General features: G+C 51.6%; 1 protein-coding gene across 1 annotated transcript in view; it reads left to right on the forward strand.

Moving 5' to 3' along the window:
- Positions 1-18,701, forward strand: part of LOC140407206 (cytosolic phospholipase A2 zeta-like) — a 345,625-nt gene that overhangs the window by 59,752 nt on the left and 267,172 nt on the right. The window contains exon 3 of the mRNA XM_072494873.1: positions 15,005-15,077. Within this exon, the coding sequence (XP_072350974.1) occupies positions 15,005-15,077 (73 nt within the window). The remainder of the gene's footprint in view (positions 1-15,004; positions 15,078-18,701) is intronic.

An 18,701-nucleotide genomic window follows, 5' to 3' on the forward strand; every position in this document is an offset into this window, starting at 1 on the left:
AAATCCATATACACATCAACTGCTCTACCCTCGTCTACCTGTTCAGTCACCTTCTCAAAGAACTCGATAAGGTTTGTGAGGCATGACCTACCCTTCACAAAGCCATGCTGACTATCCCTGATCATATTATTCCTATCTAGATGATTATAAATCTTGTCTCTTATAATCCCCTCCAAGACTTTACCCACAACAGACGTGAGGCTCACCGGTCTATAGTTGCCGGGGTTGTCTCTACTCCCCTTCTTGAACAGAGGGACCACATTTGCTATCCTCCAGTCCTCTGGCACTATTCCTGTAGCCAATGATGACATAAAAATCAAAGCCAAAGGCCCAGCAATCTCTTCCCTGGCTTTCCAGAGAATCCTAGGATAAATCCCATCAGGCCCCGGGCACTTATCTATTTTCAGCCTGTCCAGAATTGCCAACACCTCTTCCCTACGTACCTCAATGCAATCTATTCTAATAGCCTGGGTCTCAGCATTCTCCTCCACAACATTATCATAGAATCATAGAATTTACAGTGCAGAAGGAGGCCATTCGGCCCATCGAGTCTGCACCGGCTCTTGGAAAGAGCACCCCACCCAAGGTCAACACCGCCACCCTATCCCCATAACCCAGTAACCCCACCCAACACTTAAGGGCAATTTTGGACACTAAGGGCAATTTATCATGGCCAATCCACCTAACCTGCACATCTTTGGACTGTGGGAGGAAACCGGAGCACCCGGAGGAAACCCACGCACACACGGGGAGAACGTGCAGACTCCGCACAGGCAGTGACACAAGCCAGAATCGAACCTGGGACCCTGGAGCTGTGAAGCATTTGTGCTATCCACAATGCTACCGTGCTGCCCGTTATCTTTTTCCTGAGTGAATACTGACGAAAAATATTCATTTAGTATCTCGCCTATCTCTTCAGACTCCACACACAACTTCCCATCCCTGTCCTTGACTGGCCCTACTCTTACCCTAATCATTCTTTTATTCCTGACATACCTATAGAAAGCTTTTGGGTTTTCCTTGATCCTACCTGCCAAATACTTCTCATGTCCCCTCCTTGCTCGTCTTAGCTCTCTCTTTAGATCCTTCCTCGCTACCTTGTAACTATCAAGCGCCCCAACTGAAACTTCACTCCTCATCTTCACATTGGCCTCCTTCTTCCTCTTAACAAGAGATTCCACTTCTTTGGTAAACCACGGTTCCCTCGCTCTACGCCTTCCTCCCTGCCTGACCGGTATGTACTTATCAAGAACACGCAGTAGCTGTTCCTTAAACAAGCTCCACATATCCAGTGTGCCCAACACTTGCAGCCTACTTCTCCAACCTATCCCCCCAAGTCATGTCTAATGGCATCATAATTGCCCTTCCCCCAGCTATAACTCTTGCCCTGCGGGGTATACATATCCCTTTCCATCATTAACGTAAACGTCACCGAATTGTGGTCACTGTCCCTAAAGTGCTCACCTACTTCCAAATCTAACACCTGGCCTGGTTCATTACCCAAAACCAAATCCAATGTGGCCTCTCCTCTTGTTGGCCTGTCAACATATTGTGTCAGGAAACCCTCCTGCACACATTGTACAAAAAACGACCCATCTAATGTACTCGAACTATATCTTTTCCAGTCCATATTTGGAAAGTTAAAGTCTCCCATAATAACTACCCTGTTACTTTCGCTCTTATCCAGAATCATCTTCGCCATCCTTTCCTCTACATCCCTAGAACTATTTGGAGGCCTATAGAAAACTCCCAACAGGGTGACCTATCCTTTCCTGTTTCTAACCTCAGCCCATACTACCTCGGAAGAAGAGCCCCCATCTAGCATCCTCTCCGCCACCGTAATACTGTTCTTGACTAGCAGTGCCCCACCTCCCCCTCTTTTGCCTCCTTCTCTGAGCTTACTAAAACACCTAAACCCCGGAACCTGCAACATCCATTCCTGTCCCTGCTCTATCCATGTCTCCGAAATGGCCACAACATCGAAGTCCCAGGTACCAACCCATGCTGCCAGTTCCCCTACCTTATTTCGTATACTCCTGGCATTGAAGTAGACACACTTCAAACCAGATTATCCTGGCAGATAACATCTAACTCAGCTCACTGGATCTTCAACAGAAATATACTGCTCCCTCTGTCTTGTCAATCCTGAACTAAGAGAGCAGGGCAGCCAATTGATATTCAGGACTACAGTCCTATTGATACCAGTGAAATGTACAGAGAACATTTCACCTGACAAAAATATCAAGCTTGCAGCCTCACTAAGACAAGAAGAAAATTTTGCCTGTTGTATAATTCAGCACTGTCCAATACATTGGCCACTGGTCACATGTAGGATGTTGCTTATTACATTTCTGATTGTTCCTATTTGTGGCTGTGATTGCAGAAATATTCATACAGTGTGTGTATATCTGAGCTTTAATTGTTTCCCTGTTTAACTCTTTCTTCACTCCTGTTTGATCATCCTCATTCATGTCCTGCATCATGAGCTTTATCTCTTCATTAATTCCTTGGATTCCATATTGTTAGAATTCCAGGAAAGATAGATCTAGATCCTATTGAATTAATTAATAGAATCCAAACTAGTTGGTGAAGTCCAAGTATGAATTGTATGAATAAGTCAAAACCAAGACACAAAACTGGTTGACTTTGCTCAATTGCAACATACCTCGCACACAGCCAGTGTCCCAGCTATCCCTTTTTACATGCTCTTTTTGGAAAAACCAGTGATCAATAAAATAAAATAAACATAAAATGGGTGACAGCCCCTCATGTGACACTGTAACAAAGCAAAACTTTCAAAGGAAACTTATCTAATTAAACCAAAATGTCATTCTTTTGGCATGTGCCCTATTTATAGGTATTTATATTTATACTTGATTAAACAACACCATTTACTTGTGTATCTTAAAAATATAATTTTTTAAAAATATATATTTTATTGAAATTTTTCAAACAGAAATTTTCTGTTTTTACAACTTAATAAAGGAATATACATTAAACGTTATTTAAATAATATATTAAACTAACAACAAATGAAAAAAGAGATAAACCAAAAAGCAAATATCAACAACTGGCAAAAAACAAAAACTCTCTCTCCCCCCCCCCGGGTTGCTGCTGCTGTCTTTTCTGTTTTTCCATTATCGTTCCGCGAGATAGTCAAGGAACGGTTGCCACCGCCTGGTGAACCCCTGAGCCGATCCTCTTAACGCATATTTTATTCGTTCCAGTCTTATGAACCCTGCCATGTCGTTTATCCAGGCCTCCACGCCCGGGGACTTCGCTTCCTTCCACATAAGTAGAATCCTTCGCCGGGCTACTAGGGACGCAAAGGCCAAGACATTGGCCTCTTTCTCCTCCTGCACTCCCAGTTCTTCTGCAACCCCAAATATAGCTAACCCCCAGCCTGCCTGGTTTGACCCGGACCCCCACCACCTTTGAAATCACTCTTGCCACACCCTCCCAGAACTCATGCAGTGTCGGACACGACCAGAACATGTGAGTGCGGTTCGCCGGGCTTCCTGAGCACCTTCCACATCTATCCTCCACCCCGAAAAACCTGCTCAGTCTTGCTCCCGTCATATGCAGCACGGTAGCATTGTGGATAGCACAATTGCTTCACAGCTACAGGGTCCCAGGTTCGATTCCGGCTTGGGTCACTGTCTGTGCGGAGTCTGCACATCCTCCCTGTGTGTGCGTGGGTTTCCTCCGGGTGCTCCGGTTTCCTCCCACAGTCCAAAGATGTGCAGGTTAGGTGGATTGGCCATGATAAATTGCCCTTAGTGTCCAAAATTGCCCTTAGTGTTGGGTGGGGTTACTGGGTTATGGGGATAGGGTGGCGGTGTGGACCTTGGGTGGGGTGCTCTTTCCAAGAGCCGGTGCAGACTCGATGGGCCGAATGGCCTCCTTCTGCACTGTAAATTCTATATGCGCTCTGTGTAGAACCTTAAATTGAATCAGGCTAAGCCTGGCACACGAGGACGAAGAATTTACCCTTCTTAGGGCATCTGCCCACAGCCCCTCCTCGATCTCTTCCCCCAGCTCCTCTTCCCATTTTCCCTTCAGCTCCTCTACCATCGCCTCCCCCTCATCTCTCATCTCCCTGTATATTTCGGACACTTTACCTTCTCCAACCCATGCCCCCGAAATCACTCCATCCTGGATCCCTTGCGTCGGGAGCTGCGGAAATTCCCTCACCTGTTGCCTCGTAAATGCCCTCACTTGCATGTATTGGAAAGCATTCCCTGGTGGCAGCTTATATTTTTCTTCCAATGCTCCCAGTCTACAAACAGGTCCTTCAGCTTCCTAATTCCTGCTCGCTGCCAACATTGAAATCCCCCATCTATCCTCCCCGGGACGAACCTGTGGTTATTCCTTATCGGGGGCCACACCGAGGCACCCGTCACTCCCCTGTGTCGTCTCCACTGCCCCCAGATCTTCAAGGTCGCCACCACCACTGGGTTTGTGGTGTACCTTTTCGGGGAGAACGGCAGCGGCGCCGTCACCAGCGCTTTTAGACTCGTTCCCTTACAGGAAGCCATCTCCAACTTTTTCCATGCCGCACCTTCTTCTTCCCTCATCCACTTACAGACCATCGACACATTAGCGGCCCAATAGTAGTCACTCAGACTCGGCAGTGCCAATCCCCCTCTGTTCCTACTGCGCTGCAGGAACCCCCTCTTTACCCTCGGGGTCTGTGCCGCCCACACAAAGCCCATAATACTCCTGTCTATTTTTTTGAAAAAGGCCTTTGTAATCAGGATGGGGAGGCACTGAAACACGAAAAGAAACCTCGGGAGGACCACCATTTTAACCGCCTGCACCCTACCCGCCAATGACAGGGGCACCATATCCCACCTCTTAAAGTCCTCCTCCATCTGCTCTACCAATCACGTCAGGTTAAGTTTATGTAGCGTTCCCCAGTTCCTGGCCACCTGAATCCCCAGGTATCGAAAGTTCCTTGCCACTCCTCAGCGGCAGAGCATCTATCCCCCTGCCCTGTTCCCCGGGGTGCATCACAAAAAGCTCACTCTTTCCCATATTTAATTTGTATCCCGAGAACTCTCCAAACTCCCTGAGTATCTGCATTACCTCTGGCATCCCCTCTACCGGGTCCGCCACATATAGCAGTAAGTCATCTGCATATAGTGACACTCGATGTTCCTCTCCCCCTCTAAGCACCCCCCTCCACCTCTTAAGAGTCCCTCAGCGCTATGGCCAATGGTTCAATTGGCAACGCGAACAGTAACGGGGACTATGTAATCGAAAGTATCCCGATCTTTGCCTGTTTGTAACAACACTTGCCACCGGGGCCCCGTACAAGCGTCTAACCCATCTAATGAACCCCTGCCCGAACCCAAATCTCTTCAGCACCTCCCACAGATAATCCCACTCCACCCTATTGAATGCCTTCTCTGCATCCATCGCCACCACTATCTCTGCCTCCCCCTCCGGTGGGGGCATCATCATCACCCCCAGCAGCCTTCGTACATTGGCATTCAATTGTCTCCCCTTTACAAACCCTGTCTGGTCGTCATGTACCACCCCTGGGACACAATCCTCTATCCTTGTCGCCATCACTTTGGCCAGCAGTTTGGCGTCTACGTTTAGAAGGGAGATGGGCCTGTATGACCCGCACTGCAGCGGGTCTTTGTCTCGTTTCAGAATTAGCGATATCGTCGCCTCCGACATTGTCGGGGGTAATATCCCCCTTTCCTTAGCCTCATTAAAGGTTCTCGCCAAGAGCGGGGCCAGCAGGTCCATATACCTCCTATAAAATTCCACTGGGAACCCGTCTGGTCCCGGGGCCTTCCCTGCTTGCATGTTCCCTATTCCTTTGATCACCTCATCCACCTCAATCTGTCCCCCCAGACCTGCCACCTCCTGCCCCTCCACCCTCGGGAACTCGAGCTGATCCAAAAAGTGTATCATTTCTTCTTTCCCCTCCGGGGGTTGGGACTTGTACAGCCTCTCATAAAATGTCTTGAACACCTCGTTCACTTTCCCTATTCTCTGCTCCATCTTTCCCGTTTCATCCCTAACTCCTCCGATCTCTCTCGCCGCTCCCCTCTTCCGAAGTTGTTGGGCCAGCAGCCGGCTTGCCTTTTCCCCATATTCATACTGTATCCCCTGTGCCTTCCTCCACTGTGTCTCTGCCTCTCCCGTGGTCAGCAGGTCAAACTCCGTCTGTAATCTTCGTCTTTCCCTGTATAGCCCTTCGTCTGGGGCCTCCGCATACTTCTTATCCACCCTCAAAATTTCCCCCACTAATCTCTCTCTTTCTTTACCCTCTTGTTTCCCCTTGTGGGCTCTGATGGAAATCAGCTCTCCTCTAACCACCGCCTTCAGCGCTTCCCATACTACCCCCACCTGGACCTCCCCATCGTCATTGACCTCCAGGTATCTTTCGATACATCCCCTCACCCTTCCGCATACCCCCTCGTCCGCCAGTAGTCCCATGTCCAATCGCCAGAGTGGGCGCTGCTCCCTTTCCTCTCCCAGTTCCAGATCCACCCAATGCGGGGCGTGGTCTGACACGGCTGTAGCCGAGTACTCCGTTCCTGCCACCTTCGGGATCAGTGCCCTTCCCAAAACAAAAAAGTCTATCTGGGAGTATACCTTATGGACGTGGGAGAAAAAGGAAAACTCTTTACCCATCGGTCTGGCGAATCTCCACGGATCTACTCCCCCCATTTGTTCCATAAATCCCTTAAGCACCTTGGCTGCTGCCGGCCTTCTCCCGGTCCTGGATCTGGACCGGTCCAGCCCTGGGTCCAGCACTGTGTTGAAGTCCCCCCCCCCATTAACAAGTTTCCCACTTCCAGGTCCGGGATACGTCCCAGCATTCGCTTCATGAATCCCGCATCATCCCAGTTCGGGGCATATACGTTCACCAGCACAACTGCCTCACCCTGCAATCTGCCACTTACCATCACATATCTGCCCCCAATATCCACCACTATGGTCTTAGCTTCGAACGATACACGTTTCCCCACCAGTATTGCCACCCCTCTGTTCTTCGCGTACAACCCTGAGTGCAATACCTGTCCCACCCATCCTTTCCTTAGTCTAACCTGATCCGCCAACTTCAGGTGCGTCTCCTGGAACATAACTACGTCCGCCTTCAGTCTCTTTAAGTTCGCAAACACCCTTGCCCTCTTAATCGGCCCATTTAAACCTCTCACATTCCACGTGATCAGCCGAATTGGGAGGCCATTTACCCCCCCCTCGTCGACTAGCCATCCCCTTTTTTAAGCCATCTCCTCACCCAGGTCTCACGCACCCGTCTGTCCCCCAGACGGCACCCTCCCGTCCCGACCACCTCGTCTCGTATCAGCTCCCCCTTACCCTCAGCAGCAGCAACCCAGTTAATCCCCCCCCCCCGGCTAGATCCCCCTCTAGCTTGATTACTCCCCCATATTGCTTCCGGAAGTCAGCTAACTCTGGCTGACCTCGGCTTCCCCCGTTCATTCTTTGACCTCCCTGCGGGTGAGGCTCCCTTCCTTCCTGCGCCCCTTTTCCCGCTATAATTTCCATAGCGCGGGAAAATACCCGCGCTTTCCTCTCGGCACCGCCCCTAATGGCGCAATTCCCTCATTCCCCTTCCCTGTCCCCTTTTGCACCGGCGCCCACATTTCTTCGTGTCCCCCCCCCCATCGGGGGGAGAAATATTCCCCGTCCAACATTATTATACAGTAGCCCTCCCCTCTCCCCACTTTACATTTCTGTGCCACCACCTTGCTACCTCCCTCCGGACATCAATTTCTCAAGTCTAGTCCAATTTCTCATTCTGAATAAATGTCCATGCCTCCTCCGCCGTCTCGAAGTAGTGGTGTTTGCCCTGATGCGTGACCCACAGTCTCGCCGGCTGCAGCATCCCAAATTTGACTTTCTTCCTATGGAGCACCGCCTTGGCCCGGTTGAAACTCGCCCTCCTTCTCGCCACCTCCGCACTCCAGTCTTTTTAAAAAAAATATATTTTATTAAAGTTTTCAAACACAATTTTTTTCCTTACAAATCAAAGAAATAAAAATACAAGTAACATGATAACTGCAATATAACATTGTGTAACTACCATGGTAAACTAACCAAATAACACGAAGTAATACTCCCCCCCCCCCCCCCCCGCCCCCCCTCCCGCTCCAAAAACCCCAACAGTTTACCCCCCTTCCCCCTCCCCCTGGGTTGCTGCTGCTGGTCATCTATCTTCCCTCTAACGTTCCGCTAGGTAGTCGAGGAACGGTTGCCACCTTCCCAGGGTGAACCCTCAAGGGTGAACCCTTGAGCCGATCCTCTCAGCGCAAACTTCATCTGCTCCAGTTTTATGAACCCCGCCATATCGTTTATCCAGGCTTCCAGTCCGGGGGGTTTCGCTTCCTTCCACATGAGTAAAATCCTACGCTGGGCTACTAGGGACGCAAAGGCCACAACATCGGCCTCTTTCGCCTCCTGCAATCCCGGCTCATCCGCAACTCCAAATAAAGCTAACCCCCAGCCTGGTTTGACCCGGACCTTCACCATCTTCGAGATCACTCCCGTCACTCCCCTCCAATACCCCTCCAGTGCCGGACACAACCAAAACATATGTGTGTGGTTCGCCGGGCTTCCCCCACACCTCCCACACTTGTCCTCCACTCCGAAGAACCTGCTCAACCTTGCTCCCGTTATGTGTGCTCTATGCAGCACCTTAAATTGGATCAGGCTAAACCTGGCACACGAGGAAGAGGAATTTACCCTACTTAGGGCATCAGCCCACAAACCCTCCTCAATCTCCTCCCCAAGCTCTTCCCATTTTCCCTTCAGTTCGCCCACCAACTCCTCCCCCTCTTCTCTCATCTCCCGGTATATCTCTGACACTTTGCCCGCCCCGACCCACACCCCCGAAAGCACCCTGTCCTGGATCCCTTGTGTCGGGAGCAGCGGAAATTCCCTCACCAGTTGTTTCGTGAACGCTCTCACCTGCATATATCTAAAGAAATTTCCCCGGGGCAGCTTATACTTTTCCTCAAGCGCGCCCAAGCTCGCAAACGTCCCGTCTATAAATAAATCACCCACTCTCCTGATTCCTACCCGGTGCCAGCTCTGGAATCCTCCATCCAGCCTCCCTGGGGCAAACCTATGGTTGTTCCTGATCGGGGACCACGCCGAGGCTCCCGGCACACCCCTCTGTCACCTCCATTGCCCCCAGATACTTAATGTTGCCGCCACCACTGGGTTTGTGGTAAATTGTTTTGGTGAGAGCGGTAGTGGCGCCGTCACCAGCGCTTTTAAACTCGTCCCTTTACAGGACTTCATCTCCAATCTTTTCCACGCCGCTCCCTCTCCCTCTATCATCCATTTACGAATCATCACCACATTGGCGGCCCAGTAGTAGTCGCCCAAGTTCGGCAACGTCAGTCCCCCGCTGTCTCTACTACGTTGTAGGAACCCCCTCCTTACCCTCGGGGCCTTCCCTGCCCACACGAAGCTCGTGATGCTCCTATCTATTTTTTTTTAAAAGGCCTTAGTGATCAGTATAGGGAGACATTGGAACACAAATAGGAACCTCGGGAGGACTATCATCTTAATTGCCTGCACTCTGCCCGCCAGTGACAGCGGCTGCATGTCCCACCTTTTGAAATCCTCTTCCATTTGTTCCATCAGTCGTGTCAGATTAAGTCTGTGTAAGGTTCCCCAGCTCCTGGCTATCTGAATCCCCAGGTATCGGAAGTTTCTTTCCACTCTCCTTAGCGGTAGGCCATCTATCCCTCTACTCTGGTCCCCAGGGTGTATCACAAAAAGCTCACTCTTTCCCATGTTAAGCCTATATCCCGAGAAATCTCCAAACTCCCTCAATATCTGCATGACCTCTGTCATCCCCCCCACTGGGTCCGTCACATACAGCAGAAGGTCATCCGCGTAGAGTGACACTCGGTGTTCCTCTCCCCCTCTAATCACCCCTCTCCATTTTCTGGAGTCTCTCAGCACTATGGCCAGTGGTTCAATTGCCAACGTGAACAGTAATGGGATCAACGGGCATCCCTGTCTTGTTCCCCTATATAGTCGAAAATACTCCGACCTTTGCCGACCTGTGACCACACTTGCCGTTGAGGCCCCGTAGAGGAGTTTAACCCAGCTGACAAACCCGTCCCCGAACCCGAACCTCCTCAGCACCTCCCATAGATACTCCCACTCCACCCTGTCAAATGCCTTCTCTGCATCCATTGCCGCCACTATCTCTGCCTCCCCCTCTACTGGGGGCATCATTATCACCCCTAATAGCCGTCGGACGTTGACATTTAGTTGTCTACCCTTTACGAACCCGGTCTGGTCTTCGTGCATCACCCCAGGGAAGCAATCCTCTATCCTTGTTGCCAGCACCTTTGCTAGCAACTTGGCGTCCACATTTAGCAGTGAGATAGGCCTATAGGACCCGCACTGCAGCGGATCTTTATCCCGTTTTAAGATTAGCGATATCGTCGCCTCCGACATTGTCGGGGGTAGGGTCCCCCCTGCTCTGGCCTCGTTAAAGGTCCTTACCAGCAGCGGGGCCAACAAGTCCACATATTTTTTATAAAATTCCACCGGGAACCCATCTGATCCCGGGGCCTTCCCTGTCTGCATGTTCCCCAGCCCCTTGGTAACCTCGTCCACCCCAATCGGCACCCCCAGGCCTTCCACCTCCTGCTCCTCCACCCTCGGGAACCTTAATTGGTCCAAAAACTGCCGCATCTCCTCTTTTCCCTCCGGGGGTTGGGACCTATAAAGTCTCTCGTAAAAGGTCTTAAACACCTTGTTTATCTTCCCTGCTCTCCGCACCGTAGCTCCCTTTTCATCCCTAATTCCCACTATCTCCCTCGCCGCTGTCCTCTTTCGCAGCTGATGGGCCAACAGGCGACTCGCCTTTTCCCCATATTCATATCTCATCCCCTGTGCCTTCCTCCACTGTGCCTCCGCCCTCCTCGTGGTCAACAGGTCGAACTCCGTCTGGAGTCGTCGCCTCTCCCTGTATAGTCTTTCCTCCGGGGCCTCCGCGTATTCTTTATCTACCCTCAAAATCTCCCCCAGCAGTCTTTCCCTTTCCTTGGCCTCTATTTTCCCCTTGTGGGCCCTGATGGAGATCAGCTCTCCTCTGACCACCGCCTTTAGTGCTTCCCATACTACTCCCACTCGGACCTCCCCGTCGTCATTGGCCTCCAGGTATCTCTCGATACATCCCCGCACCCTTCCGCAGACTCCCTCATCCGCCAGTAATCCCACATCCAGCCGCCAGAGTGAACGCTGCCCCCTCTCCTCTCCTAGTTCCAGGTCCACCCAGTGTGGGGCATGATCTGAAACAGCTATGGCTGAATACTCAGTTCCTTCCACCCTCGAGATCAGTGACCTTCCCAGAACAAAGAAATCTATCCGGGAATACACCTTGTGAACATGGGAGAAGAAGGAGAACTCTTTGGCCTTCGGCCTAACAAATCGCCACGGATCCACTCTCCCCGTTTGGTCCATAAACCCCCTAAGCACCTTGGCCGCTGCCGGCCTTCTTCCGGTCCTAGATCTAGATCTATCTAACCCTGGGTCCAGCACGGTGTTAAAGTCCCCCCCCCCCATTATCAGGTTTCCTACCTCCAGGTCCGGGATACGTCCCAGTATCCGCTTCATAAATCCCGCATCATCCCAATTCGGGGCATATACATTAACCAACACGACCTCCATTCCCTCCAGTCTGCCACTCACCATCACATATCTGCCTCCGCTGTCTGCTACAATGTTCCTAGCTTCGAATGACTCCCGTTTCCCCACCAGTATGGCCACCCCTCTGTTCTTTGCATCCAGCCCTGAGTGGAACACCTGTCCCACCCATCCTTTCCTTAACCTAACTTGGTCCGCCATCTTCAGGTGCGTCTCCTGAAGCATAGCCACGTCTGCCCTCAGTCCTTTCAAGTGCGCGAACACTCGGGCCCTTTTAATCGGCCCAGTTAGGCCTCTCACGTTCCACGTGATCAGCCGAACTGGGGGGCTGCCTGCCCCCTTCCCGTGTCGACTAGCCATCACCCTCTCTAGGCCAGTCCCAGGTCCCGGTTCCGCGCACTCACCCGTTCCCCCGGCGGCGCATTCCAGCCCCGACCACCCTTTCTTTTACCAGTTCCTCTTTGATTTCTGCAGCAGCAACCCAGTTATCCTCCCCCCCCCCCCTCCCCCCCCACCCCCCGCTAGATCCCCATCTAGCATGATTGCTCCCCCATATTGCTTCCGAAAGTCAGCTGATTTCAACTGACCCCGGCGTCTCCCGCTCTCTCCTTGACCCCCCCGTGTGGGGAACTCCCATCTACCTTGCGCCTATCTTCCCGCCATCATCTTTCTGGCGCGGGAACAAGAACAATAAGCCCCGTATTCTCTATGGTTGTCCCGCCCCTTGCGGTGCAGCTCCCTCTGCCGCCCCACTCCCATTCCCCATCCCCCGCCTATGTCTCTTCTTCCCCCCCACCGGCGCCCACAATTCTTAGTGTCCCCCCCCCTCCCCAATTTACATCTCTATATACATCGGCATTATCATTTCCCCTCTAACATCAGTCCTTCAGTTCTGATCCAGTTTCTCGTTTTTAATGAAAGTCCATGCTTCTTCCGCCGTTTCGAAGTAGTGATGCCTCTCCTGGTGCGTGACCCACAGTCGCACCGTCTGCAGCATCCCGAACTTCACCTTGTGTAGCACCTCCTTGGCTCGGTTAAAACTCGCCCTCCTTCTCGCCACCTCCTCACTCCAATCCTGGTACACCCGTACCACCGCATTCTCCCATCTACTACTTCGTACCTTTTTGTCCCATCTCAGAACCACCTCTCTGTCATTGAAGCGATGAAATCGCACGATCGTCGCCCTTGGTGGTTCTCCCGCCTTTGGCCTCCTCGCAGGGACCCGATGAGCTCCTTCCACTCCCTCGGGGAGACCCAGGATCCGAAGGTTCTTTCTCCGTGATCTGTTTTCTAGGACTTCAATCCTTTCAATGCACTTTTTGTGGAGCGCCTCGTGCGTCTGCGTTTTGACCGCCAGGCCCAGGATCTCGTCTTCGTTGTCCGTCACCTTCTGCTCCACCACGCAGAGCTCCAACTCCTGGGTCTTTTGTGCCTCCTTAAGCCCCTCAATTGCCTGTAGCATCGGGCCCAACACCTCCTTCTTAAGCAGCTCCACACACCGTCTCAAAAATTTGTCTTGGTACGGCCCCCATGTCGCCTGGGCTCTCTCCGCTGCCATCTTGCTCCTTTTTTTTCTTCTGCCCCTGTCCTCTAGGATTCTTCGCGATCTGGCCGCCGCCGATATTTTTCTTTTTCGTTGGGGGGGACTCCCTGTTGTCTCACCCCACACCGGGTTTCGTCCCGAAAAAAATCCCCGTTGGGGCTATTAAAAGAGCCCGAAGGTCCGTTCGAGCTGGAGCCGCTGAAACGTGCGGCTTAGCTGGTCATCGCCGCAACCGGAAGTCTCCGCACTCCAGTCTTGATACACGCGTATCACCGCGTTCTCCCATTTGCTACTCCGTGTCTTCTTAGCCCAGCTCAGGACCATCTCTCTGTCCCTGTCGCGATGGAACTTCACCACTATTGCTCTTGGTGTTTCCCCTGCCTTTGGTCTTCTCACGAGGACCCGGTACGCTCCCTCCACTTCCAGGGGGCCCGTTGGGGCCTCAGCTCCCATTAGAGTATGGAGCATCGTACTCACATACGCCCCAGCATCAGCTCCCTCTGTTCCTTCGGGGAGACCTAAAATCCGTAAGTTCTTCCTCCTCGCGCTGTTCTCCAGGGCTTCCAGCCTTTCTATGCTCCTCTTGTGTAGTGCCTAGTGCATCTCCGTTTTTACCACCAGGCCCTGTATCTCATCTTCGTTCTCGGCTGCCTTTGCCTTCACTCCACGGAGCTCCATCGCCTGGACTTTTTGTGTTTCCTTTAGTCCCTCGATTGCCAGTAACATCTGCGCCAGCACCTCTTTCTTGAGCTCCTCCACACATCATCGGAGGAACTCCTGCTGTTCCGGGCCCCATACCATCTGGGCTCCCTCGGCCGCCATCTTGCTTCTCCCTTCTCTTCTCTGCCGCTGCTCCAAAGGATCCTCCGTAATCTGGCCGCTACTGCCGCTCCTTTCCATCCACCCCCGGGGGGACTGCTTCCTTTGTCACCTCACAGTGGGTTTGGCCAAAAAAAGTTCCCGTTGGGGCTCCCGATAAGAGCCCAAAAGTCTGTTGAAACGGGAGGTGCCGAAGCGTGCGGCTTAGCGATGCATCGCAGCAACCAGAAGTCCCTTAAAAATAGAATTAACATCAAATTATTCATGTGGCAATTCAACCAAAAGCATAAACAGATCATATGTGAATGAATGGCAAGAGGTTCTGTGTTGAGTGCGAATAAGTTCTTTGGAATGAATGTGCGGTGGGTGGCATGGTGGCTGGAACTTTTTTCCCTGGAGTGAAATGAAAATGAAATTAAAATCGCTTATTCTCACAAGTAGGCTTCAAATGAAGTTACTGTGAAAACCCCCTAGTCACCACATTCCGGCGCCTGTTCGGGGAGGCTGGTACGGGGAATGCTGGCCTGCCTTGGTCTGCTTTAAAAGCCAGCTCTTTAGCCCTGTGCTAAACCAGCCCCATTGTAGGAGGCTTTGGGTGATCTTATAAATGAGGATATATAGATAAGGTAGATAGTCAACATCTTTTCCCAAAGGTAGAGGAGTGGCTAGCACTGCTGCCTCACGATGCTGAGAACCCGGGTTCGATCTCAGCCCTGGGTCACTGTCCGTGTGGAGTTTGCACATTCTCCCCATGACTGCATGGGTCTCAGCCCCACAACCCAAACATGTGCAGTGTAGGTGGATTGGCCACGCTAAATTGGGCCTTAAATTGAAAAAAAGAATTGAGCACTCTAAATTTATTTTAAAAAGGAATTAATGTGCGGCGTATGGATATTTAATTTTCTGTACCAATGACTCCATTAATTAATTGGATTCAATTTACACGTTACTTTAGGCAAAAACACTCGCTTTCCTTTTCAGAAAGAGGAACACCCTTACTATGACCTATCTGTGAAAATTATACGAGCGAAGAATATTGTTGGAGGAGATTTCTGTGAGTAATTACTTTTCTATTTACCTGGATACGTATTTGTGACTCTGCTGATTCTTCCAAGAGGTTGTGTGCTTGTTTTACACAAACCAATTTATTTACATATTAGGAGCACTTGACTCTATCACTGACTGCTGATTCACTTCTCCGCATAGTGGCTGGTACTATATAGACAGACATAACTTTGTTTATTTAATTGTTCTTATCCTCCTAGGTAGTTTTGTACTGGAATCTACCTGTAGTTGCTTTAGTCTAGCAACTCACCTTGTTTCAACTTCACCTTGCAGCTCACCTTGTTGACAAAGAGTCATCTGGACTCGAAACGTTAGCTCTTTTCTCCCCCTACAGATGCTGCCAGACCTGCTGAGATTTCCCAGCATTTTCTCTTTTGTTTCAACATATCCTGTTAAATGTGAGATAAGAGCAGCATTTCTATTTCAAACTCAACTTCTGAATAGCCTGTTATTTAACATGTTGAATTGTAGTTCAGGATATAGTAGGTTTTCTCATTGAAAATATCTGTGTAATCTTGAATCTCCCCATTTAACCAGTCTCTTTATCTGGAATCAAACAATACTGCTCCACTTCCGGTTGCGGTGATGCCTAGCTAGCCGCACGCTTCGGCGGCTCCAGCTCCGACGGACCTTCGGGCTCTTTTAAGAGCCCCAACGGGGAATTTTTCGACGACGCAACCCGGTGTGGGGTGTGTGAGAAGGGAGTCTCCCCCAAACGAAGGAGGAAAAAACCGGCGGCGGCTGCAGCGCGAGGAATCGTCGACCAAAGGGTCAGAGAGAAGTACAAGATGGCGGCGGAGAAAGCGCAGGCGACATGGGGGCCTGAGCAGGATGAAATTGTGAGACGGTGCGTGGAGCTGCTGAAGAGGGAGGTGCTGACCCCATTGCTACAGGCAATTGAGGGGCTCAAGGAGACATTAAAGACCCAGGAGACAGAGCTCCGCGTGGTGGAGCAGATGGTGACAGATATTGAGGACGAGATCCTGGGCCTGGCGGTTAAGACACAGATGCACGAGGCACTTCATAAAAAGTGTACTGAAAGGATCGAAGCCCTAGAAAATGGAGCGCGAAGGAAGAACCTTCGGATACTGGGTCTCCCTGAGGGTGTGGAAGGAGTGGACTGTGGAGCGTAGGCAAGTACGATGCTGAGCTCACTGATGGGTGCTGAGGCCCCTCCGGGCCCCTTGGAGGTGGAGTGGGCAAATCGGATTCCGGCGAGAAGACCAAAAGCGGGAGAACCACCCAGGGCGATAATCGTGCGATTTTACCGCCTTAGGGATAGAGAAGAGGTCCTGAGATGGGCTAAAAAGGTGCGGAGTAGCAGATGGGAGAATGCAGTGGTACGGGTATACCAGGATAGGAGTGCGGAGGTGGCGAGAAGGAGGGCGAGCTTCAACCGAGCCAAAGAGGTGTTGCATAAAAGGAAGGTGAAGTTTGGGATGCTGCAGCCGGCAAGACTGGGTCACGTATCAGGAGAGACACCATTATTTCGAGACGGCGGAGGAAGCATGGACCTTCATCAAAGAAGAGAAATTGGATCGGAACTGAGGGACTGATGCTGCAGGAAATGTTATTGTTAATGTTATGGTTGAAGTTAATTGAGAAGTAAGTTGGGAAGGGGGGAGACATTGGGGAAATGTGGGCGCCGGTGAGGGGGGAAAGACGGGACATAGTTGGAGAATGGGGAAGGGGAGGGGAAAGGGAGCTGCGCCATAAGAGGCGGGTCAGGTAAAGGGATGTTCCCGCGCCAGAAAGAATAAGGCGGGAAGACAGGCGCAAGGCGGATGGGAGTTCCCCACACGGGGGGGGGTCGAGGAGTGAGCAGGAGTAGCCGGGGTCAGTTGAAGTGAGCTGACTTACGGAAGTAATATGGGGGGAGCAATCATGCTAGAAAGAGATCTAGCGGGGAGGGGGGGGGGGGACAACTGGGTTGCTGCTGCAGAAATCCAAAAGGAAATGGCTAAAGAGTGGGTGGGCGGGGATGGTGTGCGACGCTGGGGGAGCGAGCGGGAGCGCGGAGGCGGGATATGGGACTGGCCTAGAGAAGGTAATGGCTAGTCGACACAGGAGGGGGGCAGGTAGCCCCCTAGTGAGGCTGATCACGTGGAACGTGAGAGGCCTGAACGGACCGATAAAAAGGGCCTGAGTGCTCGCGCATTTGAAAGGACTAAGGGCAGACGTGGTTATGCTCCAAGAGACGCACCTAAAGGTGGCGGACCAAGTTAGGCTAAGGAAAGGATGGGTGGGACAGGTGTTCCACTCAGGACTGGACGCAAAGAATAGAGGGGTGGCCATTTTGGTGGGGAAACGGGTAGCATTTGAAGCAAAGAACATCGTAGCAGATAGCGGAGGTAGATATGTAATGGTGAGTGGCAGGCTGGAGGGAATGGAGGTCGTGTTGGTTAATGTGTATGCCCCAAACTGGGACGATGCGGGATTTATGAGACGGATGCTGGGGCGTATACCGGACCTGGAGGTAGGAAACTTGATTTTAGGAGGAGACTTTAATATGGTGCTGGACCCGGGGCTAGATAGATCCAGCTCAAGGACCGGAAGAAGGCCAGCAGCGGCCAAGGTACTTAAGGGGTTTATGGACCAAATGGGGGGAGTGGATCCATGGCGATTTCTTAGACCTAGGGCTAGGGAGTTTTCCTTCTTCTCCCATGTCCATAAAGTGTACTCCCGGATAGATATTTTTGTTTTGGGAAGGTCGTTGATCTCTAGGGTGGAAGAAGCTGAGTACTCAGCCATAGCGGTTTCGGATCATGCCCCACATTGGATGGACCTGGAATTAGGAGAGGAAAGGGAGCAGAGAACACTCTGGCGATTAGATGTGGGACTGATGGCGGATGAGGGAGTGTGTGCAAGAGTGCGGGGGTGTATTGAGAGATACCTGGAGGTCAATGACGACGGCGAGGTCCCTGTGGGAGTGGTATGGGAAGCACTAAAAGCGGTGGTCAGAGGAGAGCTGATCTCCATTGGGGCCCACAAAAGGAAAACAGAGGCCAAGGAAAGGGAAAGATTACTGGGGGAGATTTTAAGGGTGGATAGGGAATTCGCAGAGACCCCGGAGGAGGAATTGTACAGGGAGAGGAGACGACTCCAGACGGAATTTGACCTTCTGACCACCAGAAAGGCGGAGGTACTGTGGAGGAAGGCACAGGGGAGGAGGTATGAATATGGGGAAAAGGCTAGTCGCCTGTTGGCTCATTAATTGCGAAAGAGGGCAGCAGCGAGGGAGATAGGAGGAATTACAGACGAAAGGGGAGACACGGTGCGAAGGGCAGGAAAGATAAATGAGGTGTTCAAGACCTTCTATGAGGAACTGTATAGGTCTCAACCCCCAGAGGGAGAGGAGGGGATGCGGCAGTTCCTGGACCAATTGAGGTTCCCGAAAGTGGAGGAGCGGGGGGTGGTAGGCCTGGGGGCACCGATTGGGGTGGACGAGGTTATTAAGGGACTGGGAAGCATGCAAGCAGGGAAGGCCCCAGGACCAGACGGATTCCCGGTGGAGTATTACAGAAAATATGTGGACTTGTTGGCCCCGTTGATGGCGAGGACGTTCAGTGAGGCCAGGGAAGGGGGGACTCTACCCCCGACGATGTCGGAGGCG

This window comes from Scyliorhinus torazame, chromosome 2 (genome assembly GCF_047496885.1).
Source record: "Scyliorhinus torazame isolate Kashiwa2021f chromosome 2, sScyTor2.1, whole genome shotgun sequence".
NCBI classification, from domain to species: Eukaryota; Metazoa; Chordata; class Chondrichthyes; order Carcharhiniformes; family Scyliorhinidae; genus Scyliorhinus; species Scyliorhinus torazame.